This window comes from Neolamprologus brichardi, chromosome 16, assembly GCF_056152115.1.
Source record: "Neolamprologus brichardi isolate AB-2024 chromosome 16, ASM5615211v1, whole genome shotgun sequence".
Classification (NCBI taxonomy): Eukaryota; Metazoa; Chordata; class Actinopteri; order Cichliformes; family Cichlidae; genus Neolamprologus; species Neolamprologus brichardi.
The window spans coordinates 15,183,294-15,195,176 of NC_142119.1; the positions used below are offsets into that span (position 1 = coordinate 15,183,294).

Sequence of the window (11,883 nt, forward strand, 5' to 3'; positions counted from 1 at the left end):
CGGGGCAGACCCAGGACACGCTGGAGAGATTATATCTCTCGGCTGGCCTGGGAACGCCTTGGTGTTCCCCCGGATGAGCTGGAGGAGGTGGCTGGGGAGAGGGAGGTCTGGGCCTCTTTGCTTAGGCTGCTGCCCCCGCGACCCGGCCCCGGATAAAGCGGATGAAGATGGATGGATGGATGGATGGACGTCTCAAAATAAACCTTTCTCTGTACAATTTCACCCCTCACATAACAAGAGAAGATGTGATCCTTGCGTTGTTGAGCTGATGCCATTCCTGGTCAGCTGTCTGTTCTCCTTTTGCTGTCTCAGTCTTATGTACCATGTCCTCTGTGACCAGTAAGCTTTCAAGGTTGAAGAGTTCCTCCTCACTGTAGACATGCACACTCTGTGTGGGATCCAGCCTGTACTAACTGAGTGGCAGTGGCAGGTAAAGAGGAGGATCTTGGTAAATGTTTACAGATTTTGTGGGTAATCTGGGCTCCTGGTTAGAGAACACGCTCACCAGTGCTGTCTTAAGACTGGTCTTCTTGTCACTGAAGGCCATGGTTGCGGTAAGAGGTCAATTTGTTACATCAATGTCTTTGCATGATTCTCCAGTGTTTAGCAAGAAGATGTAAAGTGGGTCACCAGCCAAGTTCTTGTACAGCGTACTCCTTTAAAGGACCATAATAATGTGAGGATAAAACAAGGCACTGTGAAAGTCATCTGTGCAATAACAATAACAATAATAATAATAATAACTTGACATTGTACCTGCATCATTATTCAAAAATGTCTTTGAATGAACGTTCATTGATCCATGGAACTGGCCCTGGTTCCAAACCCTGAAAAAAAATATCAATAACAAATATAAAAGAAAAAAAAATACTTATACATATTACTTATAACAGGTTATAAAAGAACATTAAAGGGTCAGTCCTGAATATGAATGTCAGCACTTACTGCTGTTTGGATTTGTCCCACTGTTGCTCTGTCTCGGTGCAGGTGTGAAGATACAACCTGCAGCTTCAGTTCTGAAAAATGTACTGTTTGAAAGGGCAAAACAACTGTGTGCTTACACACTGCATTGCCAGCTACACACCAGCACCGATCAGAAAAAAGGACAACAGGGTCCCGAAGCTCTGTCTGCACTAAACCATATAGAAAGCCAGTCTTACACATACTGACAAAGGCTAGACACTTTTTCAGGGGCAGAGCAGCCCACCAGGTAGCAACAGGGTTAGATGATGGCGCTCAAGATGGAGCAGGAGTTACAGTCATTTATAATTCTGTGAACAAGCATTATTTACCAGGGCTCACAGAATATGATCACTCTCCTTTCTTAGTGTCCTACAGAGTACAGTACCTAAAAGGATACCTTTATCACAGTAACATTCTAATATAAGTATAAATAATTTTAATAAATAGCATTTGAGTACAAATAACCGATATTAAAATTACCTGTGTATTAAAAGTTTTTTCTGGGAATAAATTTAAGTGTCAAAATTAAACCTTTTTCTTATGTGCCATTTTGTTAAGAAAAAAAGCACATTGCTGCAGGTTTAATTAAAACAATATGGTGAGCTTTAGGCTTCAGGAAAAAAAATGGTATTGGTTGTGAGACAAACAGTGGTAATAAGGGTACTTGTCATAATCGCTGAGTGCTCTACTGTTCTTTCTTACCCTGAGAGGCTTGATGTCTCTCCCTAAACAGGAACAGGTGAGAACTGAACACCCAGCCCATGCCTAAGTTACAGTGTGATGCAAAAGTTTGGGCAACATTGTTAATAGTCATTATTTTCCTGTATAAATGATTGATTGTTACGATAAAAAATGTCAGTTAAATATATCATATAGGAGACACCCAGTGATATTTGAGAAGTGAAATGAACAGAAAGTGTGCGATAATTGTTTAAACAAAATCAGGCAGGTGCATAAATTTGGGCACTGTTGTCATTTTATTGATTCCAAAAACTTTAGAACTAATTGTTGGAACTCAAATTGGCTCGGTAAGCTCAGTGACCCCCGACCTACATACACAGGTGAATCCACAAATGAGAAAGAGTATTTAAGGGGGTCAACCTTAAGTTTCCCTCCTCTTTTCATTTTCTCTGGAGAGTAGCAACATAGCGGCTCAAAACAACTCTCAAATGACCTGAAGACAAAGATTGTTCACCATCATGATTTAGGGGAAGGACACAGAAAGCTGTCTCAGAGATTTAAGCTGTCTGTTTCCACAGTTAGGAACATACTGAGAAAATGGAAGACCACAGGCTCAGTTCAAGTTAAGGCTGGAAGTGGCAGACCAAGAAAAATCTCGGATACACAGAAGCGACGAATGGTGAGAACATTCAGAGTCGATCCACAGACCAGCACCAAAGACCTACAACATCATCTTGCAGCAGATGGAGTCACTGTGCATCGTTCAACCATTCGGCGCACTTTACACGAAGAGATGCTGTATGTGAGAGTGATGCAGAGGAAGCCTTTTCTCCACCCACAGCACAAACAGAGCTGCTTGAGGTTTGCTAAAGCACATTTGGACAAACCAGCTTCATTCTGGAATAAGGTGCTGTGGACTGATAAACTAAAATTGAGTTATTTGGGCATAACAAGGGGCGTAATGCATCGAGGAAAAAGAACACGGCATTCCAAGAAAAACACCTGCTGCCTACAGTAAAATATGGTGGTGGCTCCATCATGCTGTGGGGCTGTGTGGCCAGTGCAGGGACACATGGATTCCACTCAGTATCAGCAGATTCTGGAGACCAATGTCCAGGAATCAGTGACAAAGCTGAAGCTGTGCCGGGGCTGGATCTTTCAACAAGACAACGACCCGAAAAACTGCTCAAAATCCACTAAGGCATTCATGCAGAGGAACAAGTACAATGTTCTCAAATGGCCATCTCAGTCACCAGACCTGAATATTATTGAAAATCTGTGGTGTGAGTTAAAGAGAGCTGTCCATGCTTGGAAGCCATCAAACCTGAATGAACTAGCGATGTTTTGTAAAGAGGAATGGTCCAAAATACCTTCAACCACAATCCAGACTCTCATTGGAACCTACAGGAAGTGTTTAGAGGCTGTAATTTCTGCAAAAGGCGAATCTACTAAATATTGATTTCATGTCTTTTTTTGTGGTGCCCAAATTTATGCACCTGCCTGATTTTGTCTAAAAAAAATATTGCACACTTTCTGTAAACCCAATACACTTCATTTCACTTCTCAAATATCACTGTGTGTGTCTCCTATATGATATATTTAACTGACATTTTTCATTGTAACAACCAACAATTTATACAGGAAAATAATGACTATTAACAAGGTTGCCCAAACTTTTGTATCCCACTGTAACTCTCAGCCTGGCCATTTCACTTTTCCTGCTGTGCTGGCCTGCCCTGATGATGACAACACTGGTCACCCAGTCATTGTTTGACACTGGTTAAAAAGGGAAGTTATCAATGCACAAATTACAAACATTCCAAAAAGCAAAGCAAAAAACCTTTAGTATTTTGTCAAATGCCATACTTATTTTTATCGTTTTTAACCAAATCTAGCTCTACTCAGAGTAGAGGAGAAATTCTCCATGTTTCACCATTGGATTCAGCAAAGATGACTCTACTAATCATTACTTATTAATATAGATAAATGAAACATTTGCTTTATTTATGAAAGCTGATTCATCAGTGTTAAAACTACAATAAAAGGTGTTACAATCAAGAATTGCTGACATTTCAAATACTCATCAGTCTAAGCTAAGAAACCCCGTGTGACTTGGCCTCAAAAGCACACAGTCCAGTACTTAACCACATAATAATGATTAAAAGTAAGTAATAGTTTATGTCGTCTAAATATGAAAGCTTGCCTGTTTAATATGCATCTTTGAAACTATTTTTCCCCAAATGTTGGATACTTGTCACAAATATTCCTCTCTGTAGCTCTGACATATCACAGGTCACCTGATGCCTTCAGTTTCTCTCTTGCCTTTCAGTAATCACCTACTTAGAATTCACAAAAGACCAACAATTACACCATCGACAGAAATGTCACAAAAGTCACAAAAAGGTTCTGGTGCAGAGTTCTACTTCTACTTCAGCTTCTTGGAGGCAGGAAGTGTGACAAAAGTGAAGCTTTACAGACAGAGTAGGGCAAAGTAACTGGGACAAATTTAATCTCTAAATGACTATTTACCTGTTCTTGAGAGGGCTCGAACATCATAGTTACTCGATGTTTACACTCTTACAGTCAGTCTTGATCAATTCAGCAAAAACATCTGAAAAACAAAATGTTGCACAATTTTTAAAAATAAAACAAGTAGAATTTTAAGCAAATTCTAACATGTCTGATTCTATACTGTTCAATATTATTTCATTTTCATTGTGACATCACTAGTTACATCTGATATTTCCAAGAAAACACTAAAACAATCAGCTGTTTGTGAGCTGGACACTATGATTGTGATAAAACATTTAAACTTTGTAGCTCATACAGTTATACCTCTGCTTTACGGTCTTGTGGCTTTAAGTTTATTAGGCTCTTATTGCATAAGCATCAGAGAAATAATTGGATAGTAGTCATCTGAATGTTACAGTTACTGAGGCAAAATGTGTGGAATTAGGAGAAATGTGATGATTTTATGGATAATTAAAGTCAGTCATATATCCACAAACACAACAAGCTGAAAGTCAGTGATGCTGCTCGGTTTGCAGTCCTGAATATCACGGCACAAGCAGGATTCACTGCACTGTTAATGTTAGCTATGTTATATTGCTGCCTCTGTTCGGTGGTGTCGAGCCAAACGGACTTGAACGTGTGTTTGAAAGAGCTGGCGGTTCACTCGTTAAGCTGAAAGAAAGATGCTTTAATCACAGCAGTCACACATGTGTCCACTGTACCATCTGGGAACTCTTCTTGTTTAGCACTCGTAATAACACTAAATCCTTCTGTTTGTAGCAGTGTGTACACCTGAGACTGTCACCTGTATGTCTGTCCTGCACTCTCTCTCTGTTTCTTTCTCTCTGATTGTGGAATAAAAGTATGAACATGTGTTTATAAGTTACACTTGTGTTTGAATCCTGCAGCTTATCACGCATTTGATTTCCATGTGTGACGACTGCAAGTGTCCAGAGTGAGGACAGACTGAGGGACCCACTGCTGCACATCATCTGTGAGGCTTTGCACCCCCAATGATCCACCAGGACAAACTCAGCAGTGTGTGAGGAAGAGGAGGAGGAAGAGCCAGCAGCAGCTGACAGATGGAGAGAATAGACAGACTGTTCCCTGTTTGTGAAGGACTGCTAGGAAAGTTTAACATCACTAACTGTCTGTCCTGAATCAGTCTTATTAGGTAATGTTCAAATAATGTTATCATCCAGTGTTTTCAGTGTGGGAGAAAGTACTCAGGGCCTTCAAGTTACACACTATGAAAGGCAGCAACAAGTTTAATGTTCAGAAACCTAAAGTATGTATCAGCAGCAGAATGGAGCTAAAAATAAATGTTTGTTTCAGTTCTATGAAGCTTTGAGTATTTTGGATTAGTAGCACTGCTGTGTTTGTTGCATCATATTACTGTAATTCTTTATATGCTTTATATATTCTGAGGTAAGTTGATCTATAGTGTTACATCATATTCATAATAATCTGACAGTACATATAATATTGGCCATATTATATTTACATTACCACAGTGAGATGACTTTAGTCTCATGAACAACATTAGCTAATTGTTATTTACTAACTAATCTTGAAATAACTGTTCAGTACAGAAATGAAGCCCAACAATCATGTTTTACAGTCCTGTGGTCTCAGCCTCAGATACTCAACTAATCAAAGTGATGTCATGACAAAAATTAAAAACCAAAAAAACATTTTTCCTCCTTCACTTATGTCACACAATGCTGTATGAAACGTTTCTCACAGTTAGTATCATGGTTGCTAGGTAACCTGAACAGCGCAAGGAAGGCAAGACCGTCCCATTTCACAAGCCTCTCACTTCCGCACTTCTGGTATTTATAGTACTCACCGTACGTAGTACATGTAGTGCGCGTACTTCAAGCGTGCGGTCTCTTAATTGGGAAACAACCTATATGTAAAAAAAGAGGGAAAAATTGAAATAGCACACAGGAGAGAGACACAGATGACACTAATCAGAGGAGACCAGGAGGAAGCAAAAGAGATTACACTCAAGCACGGGGCACGAGACTCTCAAAAGTAAAACGGGAAACATGAACATAGAACCAAGAACACTAGACACAATACAAGGAATGCACAGAGAACACGTAAACACTGCAAATAACAACAAGTAACCAGAAAAAGAATTAAAACAAAGAATATTAATAATCACAAAACATAGACACTGAGTGATCAAACTCTGGACAATGACAGTGAGCTCTTTAGTCTGCTCTGTTTTCAGGCAAAATGTAAGCGATTTACTGAAAACATGTTATATCACCTACAGCTTCTCTTACAAATGTAACTGGACTGCAAATAGCGTCAGTGCAGCATACATGTCAGTATTGCTTTTTCCCTGCTCAGCAGATGGCTAACTACAAACTCATACAAATCTTCATCCCGAGTCTCTGCTGTGACTCTTTACTATAGAATTGGATTTTTGCCAAAAGGAAACCGTGATATTATTGCGGGGTTTTTTTGCATGCTTGCAGAAACTCCTAGCATGTAAACTCCCACTGTCATTGCCCCCATGGGTAAGCTGGCCAGAGCAGCAGGCCCAACCTGCTCCCTCGTCCGGTGCATTCTGGGAGTTGTAGTTATACTTGGTAAAGTTTGGTAAATTTTCTTTACATCAATGTTGTTCATGATTGAAAGTCATACTAACTTTGACATATTTCTTCATATATTTGTTGAATTAAATGGTTATATGAATTAAACAGTCTGTCTGTAGATAATTCTGACAGATTTTAAGGAGGCTGTAAGCTCACCAAGGCAAAACCCTAACCATGCTATAGCTTTTACATCATTACATTTCTCAGTTTCATAACTGTGGTGGTGCAACTACATAATACATTATTTTAAACATACCCTAAACAACAGCTTTACAATGAACACAACTGTAAAGATTTCTGACCTTAAGTGTTTTACCCTACAGCAAGCTATCATGATTAGGCACTTATATTTAACATAGCTAATACATTTACCTTTTCCTGTCATGTGTTGACCAAGTTTGGCTTACCTTTTTGAAGTAAAACCTTGAAGCTTGAACCTTTGTTAGGATGCTCAGTCACCGTGTGCAGCCTTGAAACCTGCGCCTTTGGGCGAAATCTGGAGGGAATTAGCACTCCTGCGTCCATGAACGTATTTGAACCGCATTGATTTCCCGCACTCTGTCCCGGGGACTAGCAGTAACGTGGATCTGTCGGGCGTGCTTCCCCTTGACACCAGGAAAAGAGATCGCCACTTTCAAAATAAAAGCTCATCTAAAAAAATACATGCAGGGCTTTAGCAGTCGAACTACATAACTACATTAACTACATAAAAAATAAAAAAGACCAGTAATTTTATACGTTTTAAATTGTAAGTTTGAGACTCATAAAATAGTACTGATAATTTCATAATTCAAATTAGACAAGAATCGGGTCTGATCACCAACAAAATCCGCCCTAAAGTAAAGGGACAAAATCAACACAAGGCAGTACAATTGGGAAAAACAACAATCATAGTTAGCCAATCAGGCAGGTAACAACAGATTGCATCACAATTTGTAACATAAAAGACCAGCAGTCCCTTTCCCGGTCTTTCTGAAGAAACTTTCGGTCAGAGTAACAGCTCTTCTACTTTGTGCTCTTGTGATAACTTCATAAAACGTAAGTTTTGATATTGGAGCCGTTTTTTTAGTGCCTTTATACTATGTACAACACATTATAATGTAGTGAAAGATAAAAGATCTAGCCATTTAAGTTCCTGTGAATATAAAGACTGTCAAAGTACCCCTAAAATTCGGTCTATCGGCCTACGAATGTTTTATATATGTGTATCTTCATTTTTCTCTCGAAGAAAAAAAATCACTTTTGATAAATTCACATTTAGTATTGATAGCAATGTATTTGTAGGTGTCATAGTTTGATGAACTTATTGTTTCAGGGATATTTAATTGAAAAAACTATCTGAATGTATTCATGAAAATGGCATCTATTTTTTTATGAAATATTAAGATCTTACAGAATCAGACAAATCTTCCAGATCTATAACAGTTTTATAAACTTTAAGACGTTACGTTTGGGCTGTTAGTAGAAAAAAATTGCTTAAGGCTGGCACTCTGCCCTGGCAACCGCCTCCCAACTTTGCAAGCCAATTACTTTCCCAGTCTATACAGCAGCTGAGTAACCAATAGGAGTATAGCTAAGTATTTATCGTATTCATAGCCCTGTATTGTCATGAAATTGTACTGTGCCGGAAGACAATATACATAGCAGACAGGAGGAATAGTTGACAGGAACACATATAAAAGAGAAATCTATTCAGCCCTAATGTTTCCACTGCCTGGTGCAAAGGGTGGTGGTCATCTCCCACAGAGCTATTTTCTGGTCAAAAAATTGCCATTTTCTGCCCAGTTAAGGAGGGCGGGACTCACCTAAAAGCAGGGACAGTAATTCTATAATTTTATCGTCTCAAATGATTAAAAAAGGGAGCCATTACGAACTAAAGCCACAGAGACCAAGCAGGTGCACTATGTTTTTGTTTGTGTGTGTGCGCACCTGCCCTGTGTGTGTTGGGGGAGGGGGAAGGGCAGGCAGGCAATCTTTAAGATGTAATGTTGCTGTTTTTCACTTCAGGAGCATGAATCCTTTTTCAGATAATCTTCCTATGATGATTCATTGTTTTCTATTGTCCACTGTAACCTATGTTCAAGTATTATTTTAATTAATAATTATTTTAATTATTATCTGAAAAAAATTAAGTGGGGAAAAGAAAATTGTGATTTTTTTTCTGCGTTCCATCCAGAGTGAATTGGATAGACTTACATGTGCTGTAATATTTGTATGTATTTTATGAAGGCTCATAAGCGTTAAATTAATTTTCAGACCAACATTTTGTAAAGATAATTTGTGTTTTTACAGAAATATTGAAATGTTTTAGGTATGTAAATATCAAGCAGGAACCTCAGAAACACACTTAGGGTTGAGGAAGTTCATGATGTGTTTGTTTTATATCAAAATGTGAATAGACGACATGAAAGCAACAGATGTTACTGTATTCTATCAGAACTGGATCCAGCAGAAATGTATGAACCTGTTAATGTGTTTGTTTTGCTTTTTTTTTTTTTCAGAATGGCCTTAAGGAAATTGACAGATAACCGGCCTGAGACGCCGTACTTCCGGCCCCCACCCATTCACATCAGGGTGTTAAAATCCTGCGACCAGCTAAAGGTGATTCAATTCAATTTTATTTATATAGCATCAAATCACAACAACAGTCGCTTTAAGGCGCTTTATATTGTACAGTAGATCGTACAATAATAAATACAGAGAAAAACCCAACAATCATATGATGTAGACTTTCACATGTATGAACGTGGCTATGGAGTAAGATCATAGAAATACATTTCTTTATTTATGTATTTATCAGGTGATCAGCTGGGATATGCAGGATGGAGGGGTCAAACCACTGTCAACAAAAAAAAATAAAGTGGCAGCCATCACTGATGGTGAAACAGTGGTAAAAATCACCTTATTTGAAGAATTCTCCTCCAAAGTAAAAGAAGACATGTCCTACATGATGAGGGGACATGAGCTGAGGGGCCAAGCTCCCCCTTATCTCATTAACATTACAGCAAGGACCCAGTTCTTTAAAGCTCCTGCCCTTGCTGTGTCAGAGGCCCTCATCATAAAGGCGGAGGAGCTTCTTAATCCACCTTCCCCAGCAACACCACTAAAGATGAGCCCAACATCTGGAGGGTTCATGACAGTGGAAGGGGAGGTTGTGGAGGTAAATATTTGTGGTTCCATCAGAATTGATATTGCTTTAGGTTTTCTAAGAAACCATTACTTTTTTGTCTTTAAAAGTAAAAATAATAATTTTATTGTTCTTGTCAAACAAACACAAAATTGTGAGAACAAGATCAACCACTATTATTTTGTAAATGGTTGTAGATTTATCATTAACAACAATAATAAAATAATAGATGTAGTAAGTCAAGAAAGAAGCACCTATATGTACACACACAGATTTATGCAATCACTATAACTGACATTATATTTTAATTGAATTTTCAGTGTTCGGCAGTGAGGACAGTTTGCTCAGGCAAACAACTGGTGCCAATAAGAACGCTCCAGCTAAAGCAGGTAATGGTGCAACTAAAGTGAAATATTGAAAATGGTGAAAATAGGCATATTTGAGATTTCTATTAGTTAATGAATAAATGTTTCATTCTGTCATTTTTGTGATTTCAGGATGGGCATACCATGACTGTCTCCTTGTGGAGGGAGGCGTCAGTTGTCGATGTTCATGTGGGAGATCAGCTAAAGATCTCCCATGTGAAAGTGCACCGCTCTGCCTATGGAGTACAGCTCCAGACGACTTCCCATACAAAGATTGAGGTATGAAGAAGCCATATGTTTGTACCAACATGTAATAGTAATGTCATTTGCCAAAATGTTTAGAATTATAGGTGGTCCAAAAGATTGACTCTGTTCATCTGGACGTAGCATTTTCAAGTGGGAGAAATGTTTCATCACTCATCCAAGTGACTTCTTCAGTCTCAGCGGACTGCAGGTTTCTGTGGTCTTTGATCAGTGCGCATGACAATTTGTATATTATTGACCAATGAACTGACCTCCCAGCCTATTGTTTCTTCAGTGGGCTAGTTTCAGTCATTATGCAATGTACTGTTTAAAAGATTGGGTAAAAGAGACTGAAGAAGTCACCTGGATGAGTGACGAAACATTTCTCCCACTTGAAAATGCTATGTCCAGATGAACAGAATCAACCTTTTGGGATTTACTTACATGGATCATTGAGCATGCATCAAGACGTGATTACCATATTAAATATATGCTTTTTGTGTATCGACAGACAAAGGAAGATGAAAGGACTGAAGTATCTATAGTTGGTGTGGCCACTGCAGAGCAGTGCAGTGCACTGCAGTCCACCCAGCTGCAGGTTCTCCTTCAAACTGGAGAAACCCTCTTCATTGAAGAGAAAATGTGGAAGCCCTACGAGGAGGAGTTTGAGAAGGACACGATCACTGTTACTGTAAAAATCAAAGGAAAACAAATAGTAGACATAAAAAAACCAGAATGAATAAATAAATAAATAAATATATCTATATATATCTATATATATATATATATATATATATATATATATATATATATATATATATATATGTGTATATAAATATAGTTCATTTGTTTTGTTTGTATTTTTTAAAATGTTCAAGTTGCTATGTTCATTCATTTAAACAATATTTAAAAGTTATAGTTTCAATTGCATTCTTATGCTAAGTGTTTTGTAATCTGATAAAATCTAATAAATAGCTGAATATGCATAAAGCAGTCTCATGTTTATTAAATGAAACAGAAGACATGGTTTATAAAACACTCTCTAATGTACAGTTACATTGCATGCTCTGTACAGAGCTTAACAGACGTTTTAAGCACTTAAAACCTTTGATAAAGAACACTCCTCCTGTAGGCCAACAACTGCCTATCTGTATGTTCAACATCATATAATACTGTTTTTATGTGTGTGTTTTTTAGAAGGCTGAAAGATTATATATATTTTTCTTAAACAGTTTGAAAACATTAATAACAGTCATTTTCAGTTTCCCTAAGTGTTGTGGTGTATTAGCTTCTGTGCTGGCTGAAGCCTATCAGGGCAAGTCCATTTAGCTCAGAATTTATATGATTACTACCAATGTTTATTAGAATAAAAGAAATAAATGTG

General features: G+C 38.1%; 1 protein-coding gene and 1 long non-coding RNA gene across 2 annotated transcripts; one reads left to right on the forward strand and one right to left on the reverse strand.

The window, feature by feature from the left end:
* Nucleotides 1–334: 334 nt before the first annotated feature.
* LOC148098217 (uncharacterized) lies at nt 335–4,365 on the reverse strand. Its single transcript, XR_015716571.1, has 3 exons — nt 4,174–4,365; nt 757–827; nt 335–656 (listed from the first exon to the last, which is right to left on the reverse strand). It is a non-coding gene; the product is annotated as an uncharacterized LOC148098217 (long non-coding RNA).
* Nucleotides 4,366–9,260: 4,895 nt separating this feature from the next.
* Nucleotides 9,261–11,334, forward strand: LOC148098218 (uncharacterized). Its single transcript, XM_087830054.1, is given in 5 exon segments — nt 9,261–9,365; nt 9,565–9,924; nt 10,212–10,280; nt 10,389–10,535; nt 11,011–11,334. Coding segments are annotated over 5 exon segments (999 nt in total). The 5' UTR covers nt 9,261–9,266.
* The last annotated feature ends 549 nt before the right edge of the window (nt 11,335–11,883 follow it).